Source organism: Lissotriton helveticus, chromosome 7 (assembly GCF_964261635.1).
Source record: "Lissotriton helveticus chromosome 7, aLisHel1.1, whole genome shotgun sequence".
Lineage (NCBI taxonomy): Eukaryota > Metazoa > Chordata > Amphibia > Caudata > Salamandridae > Lissotriton > Lissotriton helveticus.
Window position 1 is genome coordinate 1,953,483,141 of NC_136068.1, and position 23,045 is coordinate 1,953,506,185.

General features: G+C 50.5%; 1 protein-coding gene across 2 annotated transcripts in view; it reads right to left on the reverse strand.

Annotated features, from left to right (window-relative positions):
* LOC144770976 (uncharacterized) overlaps window positions 1-23,045 on the reverse strand; it is a 57,623-nt gene that overhangs the window by 22,975 nt on the left and 11,603 nt on the right. For both annotated transcript variants that reach the window (XM_078655841.1, XM_078655842.1), the window contains one exon: window positions 1,076-1,189. In XM_078655841.1, coding sequence (XP_078511967.1) covers window positions 1,076-1,189 — 114 coding nt within the window. The remainder of the gene's footprint in view (window positions 1-1,075; window positions 1,190-23,045) is intronic.

Below are 23,045 nucleotides of genomic sequence, written 5' to 3' on the forward strand. Positions count from 1 at the left end.
CCTTGCTCACTTTGCCACTGGATTCAAGCAAGCCGGGCTGAAGACGGCTGTAATGCCAGAAACCGGTCCTCGGAAGCTTGTTTCCGGTCCAGGGAAGGCATGGCTTGACAGTTCGGGCTGGACTGTTCCCATGAGGCACAGGGTCAGACTGATTTGCATATGGCCATGTCTAAACTGGGGTGGCAGAGTGGGCTAAAGAACGGTGATGGATCAAACCCAGATCTCTTGACTGGGGGTGAGTGTTTGAAGAGTTTTAGCGCTCCGTCCATCATCTCTTTGAGTTTGCTTTATCCTGCAGCCCAGCTCAGAGACACGGTCTCAGGACTTCATGTTGTGATTAATCAAACCAAAGCGGGGACTACAGCTGCCTCCCAGTTGTGCTCTGATCTGCAGAAAGAGCTGCTGGACTGTGCTGAGGAGAGCAGCGCTAACTTGGAGTACAAATCCCAAATCCCAGCCGACTGAAGACGTGAGCCGAGGAGCCCACAAGGCAGAGAATCATGCAGATGCAAACATAATCTAGTGCAACTGGCTGTGACCAGCCGGAAGGAGGTCTGAGAGTCAAAGGAACGCAATGCTGGCTGTGCCTGGGGTGACCTGTAATCCTCCCCGACCCACACTATAACCGAGTCCGCTCCCACTGTGGCAAATCAGGTCCTCTGCTGCCCGTGGAGAAACAGGATTCGACAAAGCGAGCTTCTCCATGCTGCCAAGGCACAGGCACCAGCAATGGGGCTACAAGGAGAGCACGCAGCAGGCACAGGGAACAGACTGGAAAAACAGGAAAGGATCACTGCAGAAGGTGATTTCCAGCTAATAGGATTCATGCTCTGTGAGGGACTCATCTCTTTCACACCAATGTGTGATCACAGGTGACAAAACTACACAGTGTGGGACACGCTGCCGGTTTAGTAGAAAGGTTCAAAGAACATTACCCCGTGTGTGAGGAAGGTTATGGTCAGCAGCTGGACCGCACGAATGAAAGAGCAGACTGTGTCTTAACATGATCCGCTTGAAGCACACATGCAGCTCTGGTGAGGAATTTACATGAGAAACCTTAGAGTGCGAGCCTTACCAAACCAGGGGCCAGCACTTCCTTCATCTTCTTCCACATCGTGAGAATCCATTAAACCAAATCCAGACTCTTCCTCCGTCGTCAGACCATCACCAGGACCAGGAACATAATGTCCTACCAGATAAATACAGACAACACAACCAGATTTAAATTGCTGGGTTCAGGAAGGAAATGCAGATTGTAAAGCTTTTATCATTGTCAGACATGGAAGTTAAACAAAGCAGAGAGCAGACAGGGATATCTACAGGACGGGGCAAATGTGCAATAGAGCGGCTCCGGACCCTGTTGTAAACATGCGAACATTCCTCTGTGGAGCAGTGCAGGTGTGTGCTGGAGACACCGCCTCCCACACCTATAATCATAAACTTACAGTGAGAAGCCTGAGCGGCCCTCGGATGAGTGTGTATCACATTGGGTCACATTGGAACATCCCCCAGGGTCTGGAAGAGAATACTGATCTGGTGGTCATGCTCCGCTCGGCGCAGTGCAGGGTGTGCTGGGAATACCGCCCCTTTCAACTATAATCAAAACCACAACTTCTCGTTTGCAAACAGACAGAACAATACTCTGTTGCATGACCAGACTGGCTTGGTACTGCTCTGTTTTGTTGTTATCCTTTTGAAATGAGACTTACTAGACTTGGTGGAGGAAAGAGGTTCCAGCATTTGTTATCTGTTCAAGACTTTTTCCTTGATGATTTTTAAGGCAGGCAGCACAGTTTTGCCTTGTTTTGGTTGAAGCTCAGCCAAGCAGTCTGGTTAAGAATTTATTGTAAACCGGTTTAGATTATATGCCAGTTTAGGTAACAGCGGGGCGAGACTCGGCGGGGTGGGGCGAGACTCAGCGGGGCAAGACTCGGCAGGGCAAGACTCCGTGTGGCGAGACTCAGCAGACTCGGCGGGGCGAGACTCAGGAGACTCGGCGGGGCAAGACTCCGTGTGGCGAGACTCAGCAGACTCGGCGGGGCGAGACTCAGGAGACTCAGCAGGGCAAGACTCCGCAGGCGAGACACAGCAGACTCGGCAGGGCTAGACTCGGCAGGGCTAGACTCGGCAGGGCAAGACTCGGCAGGGCAAGACTCGGCAGGGCAAGACTCGGCAGGGCAAGACTCGGCAGGGCAAGACTCGGCAGGGCAAGACTCGGCAGGGCAAGACTCCGCAGGGCAAGACTCCGCAGGGCAAGACTCCGCAGACTCAGCGGGCAAGACTCCGCAGGGCAAGACACAGCAGACTCGGCAGGGCTAGACACAGCAGACTCGGCAGGGCTAGACTCGGCAGGGCTAGACTCGGCAGGGCAAGACTCGGCAGGGCAAGACTCGGCAGGGCAAGACTCGGCAGGGCAAGACTCGGCAGGGCAAGACTCGGCAGGGCAAGACTCGGCAGGGCAAGACTCGGCAGGGCAAGACTCCGCAGGGCAAGACTCCGCAGGGCAAGACTCCGCAGGGCAAGACACAGCAGACTCGGCAGGGCTAGACTCGGCAGGGCTAGACTCGGCAGGGCTAGACTCGGCAGGGCTAGACTCGGCAGGGCTAGACTCGGCAGGGCTAGACTCGGCAGGGCTAGACTCGGCAGGGCTAGACTCGGCAGGGCTAGACTCGGCAGGGCTAGACTCGGCAGGGCTAGACTCGGCAGGGCAAGACTCGGCAGGGCAAGACTCGGCAGGGCAAGACTCGGCAGGGCAAGACTCGGCAGGGCAAGACTCCGCAGACTCAGCGGGCAAGACTCCGCAGGGCAAGACACAGCAGACTCGGCAGGGCTAGACTCGGCAGGGCTAGACTCGGCAGGGCTAGACTCGGCAGGGCTAGACTCGGCAGGGCTAGACTCGGCAGGGCTAGACTCGGCAGGGCAAGACTCCGCAGGGCAAGACTCCGCAGGGCAAGACTCCGCAGGGCAAGACTCCGCAGACTCAGCGGGCAAGACTCCGCAGGGCAAGACTCCGCAGGGCAAGACACAGCAGACTCAGCAGGGCTAGACTCGGCAGGGCTAGACTCGGCAGGGCTAGACTCGGCAGGGCTAGACTCGGCAGGGCAAGACTCGGCAGGGCAAGACTCGGCAGGGCAAGACTCGGCAGGGCAAGACTCGGCAGGGCAAGACTCCGCAAACTCAGCGGGCAAGACTCGGCAGGTCAAGACTCCCTGGGGCGAGACTCAGCAGACTCCGTGGGGCAAAACTCTGCGAGGCAAGACTCGGCGGAGCGAGGTTCAGCAGACTCTGCGGGCCGAGACTCGGCAGGGCAAGACTCCGCGAGGCGAGACTCGGCGGGGCAAGACTCGGCAGAGCAAGACTCCACGGGGCGAGACACAGCAGACTCCGTGGGGCGAGACTCAGCAGACTCCCCGGGGCAAGACTCTGTGAAGCGAAACTCGGCGGAGCGAGACTCAGCAGACTCCGCGGGACGAGACTCAGCAGGGCAATACTCCGCGAGGCGAGACTCGGCGGAGCGAGGCTCAGCAGACTCTGTGGTGCGAGACCCGGCAGGGCAAGACTCCGCGAGGCGAGACTCGGCGGGGCAAGACTCGGCAGAGCAAGACTCCACAGGGCGAGACACAGCAGACTCCGTGGGGCGAGACTCAGCAGACTCCGCGGGACGAGACTCAGCAGGGCAATACTCGGCGGAGCGAGGCTCAGCAGACTCTGTGGTGCGAGACCCGACAGGGCAAGACTCCGCGAGGCGAGACTCGGCGGGGCAAGACTCCACGGGGCGAGACTCAGCAGACTCCGCGGGGCAAGACTCCGTGAGGCGAAACTCGGCTGAGCCAGACTCAGCAGACTTGACGGGGCGAGACTCAGTAGGGCGAGACTCCTGCTAAACAGAGAAAGTTGGCTGTGCTTCTAATCACTTAATTTATTTGAGGCTCGAAGGTGAGGTCTGGGTCAAAACTGAGGACAGAACCTTTCCCTTTTTGTTATATGACTAGTGATGGGCCCAGTTTTGACAGCCTATAGCGAGAGAGGCTCGTTCTTGGCACCAACCACACCGACACCCACAAGCTCAGTTTTGGTGCCAATGAAACCAGTTTCTGCTCTATCCTTTTTGAGAAAGACCATGGAGCCAACTTTATCTCCCTAACTTAGCAAAGTGTAACGGATAAGAATCTCCCAGTCCCAACCAGCCCTGGTTTCATGATCGCAGGAGCATCAGATGCTGAATGGTGCTCATCGTACAATGGATGTTGGGGCATCAGCATTCTTATGCTGTAGGTATCGCAGCAGCATCTGACACAACTGGCCGTCACACAGTGCTGTATGTCCTACACGCCTCCAAGATGTGAGTTAACACTCACTGGTGCATCTTTCATACTCTCCACGTCTCAAGATCCTAGCAATATGATGTCAGGCTTCCTGCTTTACTCCTACCAGTATTGCACTGTTGCTACTTACCTAACTTTATTGCAGCCAGATCTGACTAGGGGGGAATATTATATGCTTATACTGCCAAATAATACTGCTGCTATTATCAACAAGTGGACTATAAAACATTTTTTATTACACTGTTAACGTCAAAACCGATGTTGGAGGACCTCTTATTCATTTTAGTCATTTGTATATTTTGAGGGATTTATTTTTCTCCTCTGTATGATTGTTGTACTGCTCAGGAATTGTAAGTGCAGCCGTGTTCAGTGCCACTCTCAGAAGGCTATTTTTTCAGACCAGAACCGTCATTTTGAAGTGGGGTCTAGTCTTTCTGCAGTAGTCAGCCCGGTACAAAAGACACACTGCAGTGCGGGCGCGCCGCCGGCACACCAAAGCGGTACAAAAGGGGGTGGTGATGGGCGGAGCATCTGAACCAATCAAACACTCACCCCCAGTCAACAGATCTGGGTTTAATCCATCACCGTTCTTTAGCCCACTCTGCCACCCCATTTCAGACATGGCCATATGCAAATCAGTCTGACCCTGTGCCTCATGGGAACAGTCCAGCCTGAACTGCCAAGCCATGCCTTCCCTGGACCGGAAACAAGCATCCATCACCACCCCCTTTTGTACTGCCTGCACACCAAAGGTAAGACCGTCTGCGCCCGTCAGCGTCCGGCCGGGGCCAGAGACTCTGCTCATTCTCTGAACATCAGAGTGACCTATAGCTCAGATAAACTGCATCAACTGAAGAGGGCGAAGGCAAATACTTGTAAAACTGCGACAGCTGTGCTGGATATTCCCACACCTTGCACGACACCAACTGGAAGGCAGGACATTACTCAACTTCAACTACGAGTATTAAACATTCTAAAGAGCTGCATTACACTCACAAGATGCAGATTTACCAATTGAACTGCGGATCTCTCCCTAAACACAGCGAAGAGCTATTTATCTTTATATAGCAAAGGCGACCAGATGCCATGTTTCGTACTGAACCATGGCTAAAAACCGAATCCACCCCAGATATTGTAACAGCCCTTCCTCCTGGCTACTGGATAGCTAGCGGGAACAAAGACGACAGCCAAGGAGATGGCGTGGCCATAATCCTTAAGAAGGAATGCAAAGCCACCCTATCGATGTTATATACAAATTACAACTTTCAAGGCTGTTGAGACAACATACAATTTTGACATTCCATGGTATTTGTCCAATGTTAAATACGACATATCTTTTTATGACATGCCTTATTGTAAAGCAGAGCGCCTATACAAGGACCAGCTAAAAGATGCCATTACACACTAAAGAAACAAGTGTATTCCAAGAAAGTGAAGTCTTAAGATTTGATCAAGACCTTTGTGTGAGACAAGAAGTTGAAGAAGATTTACAGTGTTGTTTCAACAGCCTTGAAAAAGTCACATCAAACGACGAAACACATGTCGGCTGTCTGCTTCTACGACACATACTTCGAGTCAACTGAATCAAGACTTGAAGATTTTCTACTTTGTGTTAAAGACTCTTAAAGATTTTTTACTTTGTGTTAAATTTCTATGAATATCTGTTCTATATTACTTATATTGTGCCAATGCGGGTCTATTCAAATCATACTGACCACAAGGTCAGTCACAATACATATAAGTGGTTGTGCTCTGTAATTTTTATATAACTATATTATATATGGGGAAGTTTCTTCATATAAGACAACACTGATTAATGGCACAGTGTTTTACATAGAGCACGCCAAAATAATTTTTCTAATCCCTGAAATACTGTGGGAAGACTTCGCGGAGGTGCTGACTAGGTCTCTCTTTGCCACTGCCATTTTTCTTAGAAATTGCCACCCTACTGATATAGTGGGCTGCGAGAGTCTTCAATTCTCATTAAAGTTTGCTCCTAACTTCACTTTCTCATCATTGTTTTGCAACGCCACCCTGTGGCAGCTTTACAGGAGTCTGATTGAATGTAGCTTGCAAAAATATCCTTTCATTTTATTGGAAGCTCTTAATAAGCACTTCGAACAAAATGATTGTGAAACTGCAAAGACTTTAACTCAAAATGTAGAAGCTCTACTTTTACGCCAAACTCTAAAGACATCACATCTACCCATAGACCTGGGCACCTCTTAGACCCAGTTTTACGCATCTGAACAACCTCACCACAGAGGAAAATATCCCTATTTCAAGGTCAGACCACCATATAGGCCCCTTCTGGATCCAAGTACCTGACACAAGGCTCAAACACCCCTCCACCCCTTCTTAGAAACTGAGGCGTTCATTGTCTGCGCTTAACACAAGGGAACGGATGGACGCGCTCACTGAAACGGTTCCGACTTTACATGGTGCTACAACGGAAAGATAGAACTTATTTTAAAAATGTCTAAAAAAGAGACACTAGAGCCCACAGTCCCCTGTAAATTTCCTAAACCAAACCAAATAAAAGGCAGGGTCCCATGGTAAAGAGCTGACCACCCTAAAAAGAGAAGCTAAGAAGAAGGAAAGAGAATGGAGGAGGGCACATATAATGGTAACCGCAAAAACAACTATAAAATAGTCATAGATAAGTACAAAAAAGAAATAAGGCAGGCCAAAACTGCCGATCTAGAGGAGAAAATAGATACTGTCCCCAATTCCTCCAAGCAATTATTTAAGGTAGTCAATAGCCTCATGACTCTTCTTTCAAGTTCCAAGGCCGCCCCCACCTTCAAAAGAACAGTGCAATATGCTCTGCAACTTTTTTACTAACAAAATGTAAAAACAAAATTGGACCTCCTCTCTCCAGCTGTTATATCGAATGTCAGTACTCTGGGAACGCCGAGGTGTGGTCCCACCCCGTCGTTTCCCCGCTCTGAACTGGGAAACTATGGACTCCACCCTTATGGAAATGAAACCTGGATTCCCTCTGGACCCGGCTCCCCTGGTAGTTTAGGTCAAGGTGGCAATTCCGTAATATCCACCCTTCTGGATATTCTTAACCACTCACAAAAAAAAATAAAACTCCAGCAAATCCCAAACTGACAAACAGCTACAGGCCCAACTCCCTGCTTCCAGTAGTGAATACATTTCTAGAAACTGATGCTAATAAACATCTGTCCGGCTTCTCGGAAACTCATACAGTCCTCCGGTCCACTCAGAAAGGTTTCAGATCAGGTTGCAGTACGGAGACAGCACAACTGGTAGCCACCGAGGAACTTCGCTCTTTTCTAGACCAAGATGGTTCAGCGGAAATGATAATGTTGGACCCAAGTGCTGCTTTCGACATAGAGGTACAAAAGGGGGTGGTGATGGGCGGAGCATCTGAACCAATCAAACACTCACACCCAGTCAACAGATCTGGGTTTAATCCATCACCGCAGTTTCTTTTTCCCAGGGGCTGCTTTTCACTTTGGTCACGTGTTGTGGCTCTCTGGGGCGCTGCAAATAGTTTTTGTGTCAGGCCACGGGAGTCTCTCCATTAATCGAGGGCCTTGACACTCACTAGCAAAACAGTCAATGGTTCGAATGCAGGACGCGGAGCCTCTTCTGGCCCTAGGTGGCCTTTTGCAGGCATGGATGGCCACTGCTACGGCGCTGCAGCTGCCTCTGACGGCTGGAATGCCAGAAACCGGAAGCTTGTTTCCGGTCCAGGGAAGGCATGGCTTGGCAGTTCGGGCTGGACTGTTCTTATGAGGCACAGGGTCAGACTGATTTGCATATGGCCATGTCTGAACTGGGGTGGCAGAGTGGGCTAAAGAACGGTGATGGATCAAACCCCGATCTGTTGACTGGGTGTGAGTGTTTGATTGGTTCAGATGCTCCGTCCATCACCACCCCCTTTTGTACCGCTTTCCACATAGAGTCACACTCCAAGGTCATTCAGAGGAGGACAGAGGTTGGAATCACAGTGGATGCCATTGAGTGGCCGGAAGCCTTCTTGAGGATAGGAGCTTTCAAGTGTGCGCAGGTCCATTTTCATCTATTAACCCTCAACAGTATGGAGTCCCACAGGGTTCCTCAGTGAGCCCTACACTTTGTAATCTGTATGTACTCCCCCTAGGAGACTGTGTACGGTCTCATTGTCTTGCATTAGTGTCGTATGGAGATAATCTTGGCCCTTACACACAATGTTAGGTGAACCTCCACCCAACTAAATTCTTGTCTTAGGGAGGTCACAGACTGGATGTCTACAAGCAGTCTGAAACTTAACAGCGACAAAACAGAGGTACTGGTGGTGGGTAACCAAGTTCAAGTTCCAAAATTTATATAGCGCACTACTCACCCAGAGGGTCTCAAGGCGCTTGGGGGAGGGAGGTGTTATTACTTGTCGAATATCCAAGTTTTCAGTTGCTTTCTGAAGGAGAGGTGGTTCTGTGTAAGGCGGAGGTGGGTGGGGAGAGAGTTCCAGGTTTGGACGCTAAGTACGAGAAAGATCTTTCCCCCATGGTGGATCTGTGGATGCGCAGAATTGCGGCGAGGGCTTGATTGGACGATCGTAGTTGTCGGGAGGGGGTGTATAAGGATAGACGCGTGTTGAGGCATTCGGGTCCTAGGTCGTAGAGGGCTTTGTGTGCGTGGGTGAGGAGACGGAACGTTATTCTCTTGTTGACAGGGAGCCAGTGGAGGTCTCTCAGGTGGCCGGAAATGTGAGCTTGCCGAACCAAAACACGTTGTGGCTGGAACTGTCTGGCCAGAAGAACTAGGCGAGCTACCACAACCAGCCAAAGCAGTAAAAGGTCTAGGTGTCTGGATAGATGACAAGCTCACGGTGGAGACTCAGGCCAAAAAACTGCCCGGGTCCTGTTTTGACAGCTGAGATCTCTTAGAAAGATTTTACACATGCTACCAGCATCCACAAAGAGGGTAATAGTAAAGAGTTTAATAAATTCACAGCTAGATTCCTCTAGGGAGTCCTAAATATGTGATATAAATGCTCCAAGTGGTGCAGAATGCCTCGGCAAGAAATGTGCCCTAAAAACCGAAGCACCAATCAGCAAGATTGGTTCTATCAGCCTTACATTCGCTGCCAGTCCGAAGCAGAACTCACTTTAAGGCTCCATGCACTGCGCGGCGTGTCGGGCCATCCAGGGAACAGGCCCACTCACCATCAGGAGCGTACTCACCCATATGCTCCAGGGAGGTCTCTCAGATCTAGTAATCAGAGACTGCTGTTGGTTCCCAAGATCAAAAGGACAAGAAGGGGGGGCTGCTTCTTTCAGTACCTTGTATCTGTGCTTTGGAAAGCCCTTCCAGCCCCACTAAGAAGTTAGCAGTCAGAAGAATGTTTTAGAAAATGTTTTAAAAAACACCCCTTTTCTGTAGAATGAACGTTAGTTCATTGGTTCGTTATGGTAGCTCGGTGAGGTTGTTGCAACTAGCGCTGGGAGGCCCGTTGGGGTAGCCACGAGCTATAGAAAAACAAGGTCTGTAAAGTGAATACTAATAAAATGGGTAATGGTAACACTTCTCCTTTGTAGCACTTAGAAGCTCTGGTATGAAGCACTGTATAAAAACTGACGATAAATATTGGTACCAGTGTTACTCAACAGGGTGAGTTTGGTGGTACATCGCGGGACTCCCAGCCAGAGACGGAGTCTCGGCTCCCCGCCCCTTAGCGAGGACGCAGCCTGGATTCTATCTCCATCTCTTTCCGCTTCAGGTGGCCGCGAGGGACTGTGGGTTGCGAGGGTAAGACGGGTATCCCCATGCACCATTGTGCTGACAATACTCAGTGGTTTATGCTCTCAGACGCCCTAGAGAATGACTTGTTGATGGCTTGGCCAGAAATGTTAGCTACGGAGTTGCCTCGAATGCATGAGCTTCTCATTAAGGGAATTACTTTTGTTCTTACCTATTCTGCAAACTCACAGGGCTTTGCGCCCAATTCTCATCTTTCCTTAAAAAAAGATTAGCTAAAACTTTAGTTCATTCAGCACATTTTATTGTGCATTCTATCTGTTTTGTCAACATCCTATTCTTCAAGGGGGCTCCCTCCCTTTGGTCTGAGCTGCATGTCCAGCTCCGAGTTGGGAAAAACCCTTCGGACTCATCTGAACCAAGTCCACTCTCTTCCCTAACGATGATCAAATAACACCCGTACGGCAGGGGGTACACTGGCTTTTGCTGAGGATACTGTATTCACAAGGCAGCAAATAAAACATAAATGAAAGACGAACAGTGCCTCTCACGCTAAATCTACAAAAGAACAAGTGCAGCGCTATGCATCTGTGCAAAGAGAAAGAACCGCTTTTGTGGGCTCATTACCAACTCCACCTCTAGGCTCCATGACTGCTGTGCGTTTCAGAGGGTAAGGATGGGCTTGAAAGATGAGCTCAGAATCCCAGAGTCTTCACACGAGGACAGGTTTGGGGAAGATTCCCACAGAAGGAAGGGCTTCAGCGCTTGGCAATGCTAACTGCGACGAAGAGCCACCCTCCCTGTGCTGATCTCCAGGCTGACCTGCAGGTGTGCCCTGCATGACTGGGTGAGAAGCCGCAGCACCCAGCTCTGTGCCCGCCATCACCTGGAGCCGGTGCCACTGGCGTCCGTGTACAAATGGAGCCCACGGAACTGATGAGTATTAGAAGTATTAAAAAGAATCTAGAGCGAGAAGCGTTGGGGTCTTCACTGGTGAGAGGGTGCCCGTATGTGGGGTTTTCTAAACACGCCACGTATTTTATTGGGATATTTTATACCGCACAAGAAGAGGGAAACTGCGATTACTGTATGACAGCGAAGAAGACAATGCGGCTACTTTTTTAAACTTGGTTTCGATGGCACAGAGGAAGGCAGAGCGCAAGTTTGGTCTTAACCCGAACAGTCCATGTTCTCAGCGGCTCCACATCAAACACAGGCTTGAGCTTCAAGTTCTACTGGGGGTGGGAGACCAGGAATAACCAGTGTAACATCAGGAGGCCATTTTCCTGCCCACTTTCTTCCTCTGTAGATGGGAACACAACACTGTTTTACTGATTAAGGGGACAGATACTACGAGATGTATACTCTGTGCCCAGTCATGGGTCTGAAGATTGAATGAAGTCCCAGCAAGCAATGGAGTCCTGCGGGGAGCTCAACCATGGCCCTCTTTACTGTACACATCTGTGCTGAATCATAAGCACACAGGTGGAATACAGGGGCTGGGCATTAGGATGTGATTATCTCTGAATAACCTCCTAGCAAGGGGTGGGATCCAGGAGGTGAACTGCGACCGGGCGCTCTTACTACATATCTGTGGATAACCACCTAGCACGAGGTTGAACCTACGAGCAGAACTCCCAGAAGGCCCACTTTTTCGATATTAAAGTTTCTTTGAATTGTTCAATACAAATAAAAATTCTGCCCCGTTCTCTGCCAAAGGAACCTGTAGGAGAGTAGGGTCTGCAATCCTATGATCACCCAGATTTTTTGCTTTTTGCTGCACTGGTTTACGACTTTCCCTGGCTGTGGGCCTGCTAATCAGACCCACAGCCTAGCTGTTCTCTCTATCCAAATTGTACTCAGGTACTGAATTGGCACTGGGCCCTCTCCAAGTCCCTGTACCCAGGGCTGAGGTGCACCCAGAAGTCTCCCAGGGGCTGAAGCATGTATTGTGCCACCCCTGGATTGACTAACTAAAACTGACACAACTGGCTGCACGACATCTGGGGCAAGGTGGTGTTACTCACCCTTTGCTTTAGATATAGTATACCTATATCTAACCCTAAAATGGACACACAGGTCTCCTATCAGTCACTCCTATGGCAGGCCTTAACAATCCTGAAGGCAGAGTGCTTGGAATCGTGTGAGATGGTGCTCTGGCATGAGCTGAGCCTGTCTGCGGCTTTCGGGACCCATCCCTTAGCCGTTTCCATGATATCGCATACCATATACTCTTAAGTGCATTATAATCCTCGCGGTTAAATGCCAACTCTGGTATCGCTTTATCAAAACATGTCGAGTAAGGTGTCATACGAATTGGAATACTAACCCCTCGCCAATTCTGGCGACGGGGTTAGCATTCCACCCTTCTAGAGGGACACGACATGCATGTAACCTATAACCCGGTTAAAAGTCAGACAGAGCCTTAGCATCCACAAAATGGATGCTGCCACCGAGACACAAGTCTGCCCTCCTGCTGCTGGGAGTCCTCCCAGAGCAGGAGATAAGGACAAAGGGTTTCCTGCCAGGGGCGGTGCCAGCACCGTCCCAGACAGGGTTTTGTGTATTGGAGGTAGGCAGGGCTTTAGAGGAAGGTGACTGCACGTGGCACCCCGGTGCTCACTGTGCATAGGCTGGCTGGAACCAGTTCCAGGGTCACTCCAGACCCTGTGCTGGGGAAAAGCCCGCCAAGGAAGTGGGTGTAACCACCCCCCTCCTAGTCCCACCCCTAGGGCAGGACTTAGTCGCGTGCCAGCCCCTTTTTACAGGATAAAGGTAGGAACTGGCCCCCTTCCAAATCAGATCATCTTTGAATCCTGAAACTACTTTCCACGAAAGGAACTCAAGACTTCTTCCTAAGATTTCTCCCTTGTGACTAAGGAGTAGTCACCCTGCATCCGCAGGCACCATCTAAGAACACTGCGGTCTGCTGCAAGTCCTTCCTCCGGAATCCGACTGCCCAGCTCGACGAGAACCGGCTTCCCTGGCACCTCTGACCTCTACCTACATCATCAGTCACGCTGAGATTCGTGGGTGTGACGAGACCTCGAGGGACCGGCCATCTTCAAGACTGCACGACTTCTGAACAACAAGCCCGCCGAGTGAATTCCTGGTGAGTGCTTTGGGGTCCGAGAAGCCCCCACCCTGAGCAGCTCCAGCACCGAAGAGCAGCCCCCCAGCATCTCCACGATCTGCGTGGGGCCCTTCTGCTTTTTACTGCTCACCGCGTTGTTTGGCTACTAGCCCGCTGGCTTGTGGCCTTCCTGACGACGCCCGACGACATTTCTGCTGCTGGTCTGGTTGCTCCAGACTGGCCCTTGCTTCCCTCCATCGGAGAAGTACCCTGGACCCTCCTGGTCCGCCCAAGACGCCATTTTAGGTCCACCGCGTGGGCCTTGCATTTGCCAAGACTTGTTGCCCAATCCTGGGTCCAGCGACGTCGACAGCAAGAACCTTCGTGTGACAGCTCGCACCTCCATCCTGGTCGCCGACAACGCCTCCTGGTCCGAGAGACTGCAGAGCCCAGCAGCGCCCACTCACCTGACTGCGGTGACTTCGCCCGGTGCCATCCTGGTGCCCACTTAATCACTGGCTAGTGATTCAAGAACTTGGTCCCCTCTGCTTTCAGGTTTTCTTCTTCCTTGATCCAGGCTTGGATCCATCGAACTTTTCTTCACTGGTCGCCTGCCAGCAACTTCTTCCTTCCAGGCTCCTGGTCCGGCAACGAGATCCCCGACGTCTTTTCAGACCTATGCAGCTGCAGCCCCTGGGCTAGGTAACTTCGGCACTTCGGTGTCCCAGCATAGCCTCACTATCCAAGGGTCAGGATCCACTGTCGTTTTCTTCCTACCAGGTCGGGTTCGCCCGTGAACACTAACTTTGTGAATTCTAGCTTCCATAGACTTTGTCCCGCATCCCGCGTGAGAGTGCACACTCTGCACCCGAGTCCCCTGGGCCTCCTAGTAGTAATCTAACGATTCCCTAGTCCAGTCCTAGCGATTCCAAAGCCTATTAGAACTGTTACTTACCTGCTAGTAATTCGCATTCCACTTTTAGAGTATATGGTTTTTCGTGCCCCTCGGGCATTTGTGTATAACGTGCTAACTTAAGTATTTTCGTAAGAGTTTTGTTGTGTGCTTAGCTCCCTGTCTCATAAAGAGCCAGGGTAGTCTTGTTATAAATAAATACACTGTTTATTTTCATAACAACTTGTGTGGTGTCCTTTCACTGGGTGTTCAAGGGGTAATGTGATGGTAAAACAGCTGGCTTAACACGCCCTCTAGAGTCTTAGCCTTAGACTGCTCGTATCCATGCTACTAGGATAGCTGGTCTATAAGGTTGACTTACAACCAATCATCAATAAGGGTTGTTTGGACTGATATATAGTGATCACTAGAATAGTGAGCACTGCACATCAGGCCAACTTCTCACATTGGTGAGCAGCGGTTGGGATTTGAGCTTGCTGTTGTTTTACCACACATGCCCTAAGAATATCTTGTGAAAGATCACATAAGTACTAAAGGTACATATAACTTAGCTTAGAATACTCTGAGTTCTACTGAACCAGCTGTTGTAGCTCCTAGGGCCTAGCACCCCCTAAACTACAACTCTAGCAAGGGATCAGTAGGCAAACATATAGTGTAGGTAAGTGCACCACTTACACCTCACTAGAAAAGCATGTCGACTCAGGGGGACTCTACTGAGACTCCCCTGGTCAGTGTTGACCCTCCACAGGTCACTTCAAGATATGCAGCTCTCAGTTTCCAGGAGATGAGACAAATCTGTGTCTCCAGGAAACTGAAGCAGGGGTCTAACCCCACCACTCCCTTTCTGATAGGTCTCTTAGAGACATATGATGCCAGAAAGCTTTCTCAGTTACATGAGAACATGCCAGCCTTAGAGGGAACCTCTGGGGATCCAGACCTCCCCAACACTGATTCAGCAGTTGAGGAGGGGGATCAGGAGGAACTCTCTGGGGATGAGGTAGACAAAGGTCTTGAGGTAGTCAGAAGGCTAACTAGGACCAACTTAGACTTACTTGGGCTAGGATCTGGGGGACCCCCAGTACTAACCCGAAGTGGGCCTAACCTTGGAGTTAGGAGAGATAGATCTCTTTCTAGGGACTCCAATAGATCTCTGCACTCTAATGCCTCTTCTCAGGGGAGAAGGAACTCTCCCCAGAGGAGATTCACTTCCCCTCAGAGAAGGGAGCATGAAGCTAGGATGAGACAAGCTGAACTGAGGATTGAAAGGGAAGAACTTGCCCTGGCCAAAGAGAAGCTTGCCTTTGCTAGAGAGCAGCAGATAAGTGGGTTAGCACCCACTGGTGGCAGCAATCTCCCAAGAGATAGAGAGAAGGGTTTAGATACTAAACACCTGACTAAAATAGTGCCCCCCTTTAAGCAAGGGGATGATATCCAGAAATGGATGGCTGCTCTGGAGAGGGCCTGCACTGTGCAGGGCATTCCCCAGAGTCAGTGGGCAGCTATACTGTGGCTCTCCTTTGATGGTAAAGGTAGAGATAAGCTCCTCACTACAAGAGTGGAGGATGCTAACAATTACCAGGTCCTGAAGAATACACTGGTTGATGGGTTTGGTTTAACCACTGAGCAGTACAGGTTGCTGTTCAGAGACACCCAGAAAACTCAGTCTCAGGACTGGTCTGACTTTGTGGATTGTGCCACTAAGGCTTTGGAGGGCTGGTTGCTGGGTAGCAAGGTTACAGATTACACAGGATTGTATAATCTAATGATGAGAGAACAAATTTTGAACAATTGTCAGAACCAGTTGCTGCACCAGCACCTTGTTGATTCAGATCTGACCTCTCCCCAAGAATTGGGAAAGAAGGCAGACAAATGGGTCAGGACAAGGATCAAGCAGAACCAGAACCAGAACCAGGGTGGTCAGAAGAAAGCAGACCAGAAGGGTAATGTTAAGAATGAGCAAAATGACCAGAAGTCTTCACCAGGTCCCCAACAAACCAAAGAGGGTGGGGGTCAGGCTTCCCAGAAGAAGAAGACTCAAGAAGGCCAGTCAAAAAGGTGGTGCCAGTACTGCAAAAGTAAATCTCACTGGTTTAGTGAGTGCACCAAAAGAGGAGGACAAACTCCTGCCACTACAGCCCCTAAGGCAACTGCAACCCCTAGTACAGTCAGTAGTGGTAGTGTACCTCCCAAGGCATTAGTTGGGTTAACCTTGGGTACTGAGGGGTCTGACAACTTAGTTGGCACACTCACTCAGGCTGTCCTTGTCTGTACAGGGGATATGGATATGTCCCCTGAAATAAGTCCCAATACTTTGGGCAAATACAGGCAGACACCTTTGATAAATGGCAAAATGGCTCAGGCCTATAGGGACACTTGTGCCAGTGTCACCATGGTGACACCTAACTTTGTGGACCCTGGACAGATCATGCCAGGTACTGATTTCCTGGTGACCAATGCCAGCAATGTCACTACTAGTCATAGTGTGGCAATTGTGGCTTTCTCCTGGGGTGGAGTGAAGGGACAAAAGAAAGTTGTAGTCAGTTCAGACCTCCCAGTTGATTGTTTGTTGGGCAATGATTTGGAGTCATCACAATGGTCAGAAGTGGAGCAGAGGACTCACATGGAGATGTTAAGCTTGCCAGCACATGTGCTTGCTGTGACTAGGTCACAGGCCAGAAGATGCCCCACTGAACAGGTGCTGGATCCTGAAATGATGGACCAGACACCTTCCAAGAAGAAGAGCAGTAAGGGTAAGGCTTTGCCTTCCCCCTTGCCCCAGGTTGAGGATCAAGTCTCTGAGGAGGCTGATCTAGAAGAGCTGAGGGAAACTGAGCCTAAAGAGCTTGAACTTGATCAAGTTGAGTTTCTGGGCTCAGGGGGACCCTCCAGAGCAGACCTGGGGAAGGAACAGTTGAGCTGCCCTTCCCTTGAACCCCTCAGACAGCAGGCTGCTGCTGAGGCTGCAGGGAATGCCACAGGTGCCCACAGGGTATACTGGGAAGATGGACTCCTGTACTCTGAGTCAAGAGACCCCAAGCCTGGTGCAACCAGGAGGCTGGTCATCCCCTTGTCTCTGAGAGGTTTCCTTCTCACCTTGGCCCATGAGATTCCCCTTGCAGGTCATTTAGGTCAGACAAAGACTTGGGACAGGCTTGTCTCACACTTTCACTGGCCCCATATGAATGAGAATACCAAGGAGTTTTGTCGCTCATGTGTCACTTGCCAAGCCAGTGGTAAGTCAGGTGGCACAACAAAGGCCCCCCTCATACCACTACCTGTGGTGGGGGTTCCCTTTGAAAGAGTGGGGATTGACATTGTTGGTCCAATGGAACCCCAGACAGCATCAGGACACAAGTTTATACTGGTGGTGGTGGACCATGCCACCAGGTATCCTGAGGCTATTCCCCTTAGGACCACTACAGCCCCTGTAGTGGCAAGAGCCCTAGTTGGAGTGTTCTCCAGAGTGGGTTTCCCTAAGGAGGTCGTTTCTGACAGAGGTACAAACTTCATGTCAGGATATCTGACTGCCATGTGGAAAGAGTGTGGTGTGAACTACAAGTTCACCACACCCTATCATCCACAATGCAATGGGCTTGTTGAGAGATTCAACAGGACCCTGAAAGGGATGATTCATGGACTACCTGAACCTCTTAGGAGAAGATGGGATGTCCTGATCCCCTGCCTCTTGTTTGCTTACAGAGAGGTCCCACAGAAGGGGGTTGGCTACAGCCCTTTTGAGCTTCTGTATGGGCATCCTGTAAGAGGACCCCTGTGTTTGGTGAAGGAAGGATGGGAGAGACCTCTCAAAAAGCCTGCAACCAACATAGTGGACTATGTACTTGGTCTCCGCTCCAGGATGGCTGAGTATATGGAGAAGGCATCCAAAAACCTTGAGGCCAGCCAAGAACTTCAAAAAGCTTGGCATGACCAAAAGGCTGTTCTGACTGTGTACCAGCCAGGACAGAAGGTGTGGGTGCTGGAGCCAGTGGCCCCAGCAGCTCTGAAAGACAAATGGTCTGGGCCCCACACCATCATTGAGCAAAAGGGAGAGGTTACCTACTTGGTGGACCTTGGAACTCCCAGGAGCCCTCTCAGAGTGCTCCATGTTAACAGGCTCAAGGCATATGTTGACAGGAAGGACATGAGCTTGCTCATGGCCACAGATGAGGGACAGGGGGAAGAGAGTGACCCTCTCCCAGACCTGCTCACTCAGAATCCTGATGATGGGTCAGTTGATGGTGTTGTCTTTTGTGGCAGCCTCACTGAACATCAGCAACAGGATTGCAGGCAAGTTCTGCAATCCTTCAGACATATGTTCTCTCTGACACCCAGCCAAACTGATTGGTGTACCCATGAGGTTGACACTGGAGACAGTCTGCCTGTCAAGAGTAAAATCTACAGACAGCCTGATCATGTTAGAGACTGCATCAAAACTGAAGTGCAGAAAATGTTGGAACTGGGAGTCATTGAGCCCTCAGATAGCCCTTGGGCTAGCCCAGTAGTTCTAGTGCCAAAGCCTCACACCCAGGGTGGTAAGAGAGAGATGAGGTTTTGCGTAGACTACAGAGGCCTCAATGCAGTCACTAAGACTGATGCCCACCCAATACCAAGAGCAGATGAGCTTATAGATAGATTGGCTTCTGCCAACTTCTTAAGCACATTTGATTTGACAGCTGGGTATTGGCAAATCAGGTTAGCTGAGGAAGCCAAACCCAAGACAGCATTTTCTACCCCTGGAGGGCATTATCAGTTTGTGGTAATGCCCTTTGGACTGAAAAATGCACCTGCCACCTTCCAAAGGTTGGTGAATCAAGTCCTCACTGGGCTGGATGACTTCTGTGCAGCATATCTGGACGATATTGCTGTCTTTAGCTCCACCTGGGAGGATCACCTGGTCCACCTGAGGAAAGTGTTAGAGGCCCTGCAAAAGGCAGGCCTCACTATCAAGGCCACAAAGTGCCAGATAGGGCAGACACAGGTTGTATACCTGGGCCACCTTGTAGGTGGAGGCCAGGTTCAGCCACTGGAGAGTAAGATACAGGCCATCAAGGACTGGACTCCTCCAATCACCCAGACTCAGGTTCGAGCTTTCTTGGGCCTGACTGGGTACTATAGGAAGTTTGTCAGAAATTATGGGTCCATAGTGACCCCCCTTAATGACCTGACAAGCAAGAAGATGCCAAAGAAAGTTCAGTGGACAGCAAGCTGTCAGAAAGCATTCAATGACCTAAAGCAGGCCATGTGCACAGCACCTATCCTCAAGAGTCCAGATTACTCCAAGCCATTCATTGTCCAAACAGATGCTTCTGAGTTGGGTGTGGGGGCTGTTCTGTCTCAACTGAATTTTGATGGTAATGATCAGCCTATTGCTTTCATTAGTAGGAGGTTGACACCCAGAGAGAAAAATTGGTCAGCTATTGAGAGGGAGGCCTTTGCTGTGGTCTGGGCCCTGAAGAAGCTGAGGGCCTACTTGTTTGGCACTCACTTCACCATTCAGACAGACCATAAGCCCCTCTTGTGGCTAAATCAGATGAAGGGTGAAAACCCCAAACTGCTTAGGTGGTCCATTTCCCTACAGGGGATGGATTTTACAGTGGAGCATAGACCTGGGACTGATCACAGCAATGCTGATGGGCTCTCCAGGTATTTCCACTTAGAGCAAGAAGACTCACCTGGTCAAGGTTAGTTTATTGTCCCAAAGTTTGGGGGGGGGTCATGTAGGAGAGTAGGGTCTGCAATCCTATGATCACCCAGATGTTTTGCTTTTTGCTGCACTGGTTTACGACTTTCCCTGGCTGTGGGCCTGCTAATCAGACCCACAGCCTAGCTGTTCTCTCTATCCAAATTGTACTCAGGTACTGAATTGGCACTGGGCCCTCTCCAAGTCCCTGTACCCAGGGCTGAGGTGCACCCAGAAGTCTCCCAGGGGCTGAAGCATGTATTGTGCCACCCCTGGATTGACTAACTAAAACTGACACAACTGGCTGCACGACAGCTGGGGCAAGGTGGTGTACTCACCCTTTGCTTTAGATATAGTATACCTATAGCTAACCCTAAAATGGACACACAGATCTCCTATCAGTCACTCCTATGGCAGGCCTTAACAATCCTGAAGGCAGAGTGCTTGGAATCGTGTGAGATGGTGCTCTGGCATGAGCTGAGCCTGTCTGCGGCTTTCGGGACCCATCCCTTAGCCGTTTCCATGATATCGCATACCATATACTCTTAAGTGCATTATAATCCTCGCGGTTAAATGCCAACTCTGGTATCGCTTTATCAAAACATGTCGAGTAAGGTGTCATACGAATTGGAATACTAACCCCTCGCCAATTCTGGCGACGGGGTTAGCATTCCACCCTTCTAGAGGGACACGACATGCATGTAACCTATAACCCGGTTAAAAGTCAGACAGAGCCTTAGCATCCACAAAATGGATGCTGCCACCGAGACACAAGTCTGCCCTCCTGCTGCTGGGAGTCCTCCCAGAGCAGGAGGCAAGGACAAAGGGTTTCCTGCCAGGGGCGGTGCCAGCACCGTCCCAGACAGGGTTTTGTGTATTGTAGGTAGGCAGGGCTTTAGAGGAAGGTGACTGCACGTGGCACCCCGGTGCTCACTGTGCATAGGCTGGCTGGAACCAGTTCCAGGGTCACTCCAGACCCTGTGCTGGGGAAAAGCCCGCCAAGGAAGTGGGTGTAACCACCCCCCTCCTAGTCCCACCCCTAGGGCAGGACTTAGTCGCGTGCCAGCCCCTTTTTACAGGATAAAGGTAGGAACTGGCCCCCTTCCAAATCAGATCATCTTTGAATCCTGAAACTACTTTCCACGAAAGGAACTCAAGACTTCTTCCTAAGATTTCTCCCTTGTGACTAAGGAGTAGTCACCCTGCATCCGCAGGCACCATCTACAGAACACTGCGGTCTGCTGCAAGTCCTTCCTCCGGAATCCGACTGCCCAGCTCGACGAGAACCGGCTTCCCTGGCACCTCTGACCTCTACCTACATCATCAGTCACGCTGAGATTCGTGGGTGTGACGAGACCTCGAGGGACCGGCCATCTTCAAGACTGCACGACTTCTGAACAACAAGCCCGCCGAGTGAATTCCTGGTGAGTGCTTTGGGGTCCGAGAAGCCCCCACCCTGAGCAGCTCCAGCACCGAAGAGCAGCCCCCCAGCATCTCCACGATCTGCGTGGGGCCCTTCTGCTTTTTACTGCTCACCGCGTTGTTTGGCTACTAGCCTGCTGGCTTGTGGCCTTCCTGACGACGCCCGACGACATTTCTGCTGCTGGTCTGGTTGCTCCAGACTGGCCCTTGCTTCCCTCCATCAGGGAAGTACCCTGGACCCTCCTGGTCCGGCTAAGACGCCATTTTAGGTCCACCGCGTGGGCCTTGCATTTGCCAAGACTTGTTGCCCAATCCTGGGTCCAGCGACGTCGACAGCAAGAACCTTCGTGGGACAGCTCGCACCTCCATCCTGGTCGCCGACAACGCCTCCTGGTCCGAGAGACTGCAGAGCCCAGCAGCGCCCACTCACCTGACTGCGGTGACTTCGCCCGGTGCCATCCTGGTGCCCACTTAATCACTGGCTAGTGATTCAGAACTTGGTCCCCTCTGCTTTCAGGTTTTCTTCTTCCTTGATCCAGGCTTGGATCCATCGAACTTTTCTTCACTGGTCGCCTGCCAGCAACTTCTTCCTTCCAGGCTCCTGGTCCGGCAACGAGATCCCCGACGTCTTTTCAGACCTATGCAGCTGCAGCCCCTGGGCTAGGTAACTTCGGCACTCCGGTGTCCCAGCATAGCCTCACTATCCAAGGGTCAGGATCCACTGTCGTTTTCTCCCTACCAGGTCGGGTTCGCCCGTGAACACTAACTTTGTGAATTCTAGCTTCCATAGACTTTGTCCCGCATCCCGCGTGAGAGTGCACACTCTGCACCCGAGTCCCCTAGGCCTCCTAGAAGTAATCTAACGATTCCCTAGTCCAGTCCTAGCGATTCCAAAGCCTATTAGAACTGTTACTTACCTGCTAGTAATTCGCATTCCACTTTTAAAGTATATGGTTTTTCGTGCCCCTCGGGCATTTGTGTATAACGTGCTAACTTAAGTATTTTCGTAAGGGTTTTGTTGTGTGCTTAGCTCCCTGTCTCATAAAGAGCCAGGGTAGTCTTGTTATAAATAAATACACTGTTTATTTTCATAACACTTGTGTGGTGTCCTTTCACTGGGTGTTCAAGGGGTAATGTGATGGTAAAACAGCTGGCTTAACACGCCCTCTAGAGTCTTAGCCTTAGACTGCTCGTATCCATGCTACTAGGATAGCTGGTCTATAAGGTTGACTTACAACCAATCATCAATAAGGGTTGTTTGGACTGATATATAGTGATCACTAGAATAGTGAGCACTGCACATCAGGCCAACTTCTCACAGAACCCAACAACAAATCTTTAACATTCGAAACTATTGCTACAGATGCAGCAGAGCCCTGTCCCCTTCCTCCCGTCACCCCACTCACCTCCCCCTTTATACCTCTGCAGCACAAGTTGCCTGTACGACTTTCCGTCAGTATCTTGCTGTGGATTTATTTTATGGTGAAGATTAGAACCCACTACGCCAACTCACACACCAGGGAGTCTCAGCACATGTATATATCTGGCCTACTCGGGATTTCGCATTGCAGCGCCTTCCGCTCACTAGTATCTGTGCATGGATATTATCAGATGTGTTACATTATTCAGGAACTGCTTGATCAGCAAAGAAACCCAGAATTTGTCTCTTAAGTGTCCAAATAGTCTTTCATTTATATTTCTACTGTTTGAAGGTGGCTACTTGGTACAATTCTAGCAGCCAGCCTTCTGCTATCAGAACAACGGTTGTTTTTACTAGTAGATTACCCTTTTGGCCACTGCTAAGGCTTTGAGAACCACAGTGGTCTGTGCAGGTGTTTCTGGGACTAACGTTGCGTCAGGAAAGATCTGCTCAGGACTCCTTTGGTAACACCTTTTCTGGTCGACTCTATCTAACTGCAG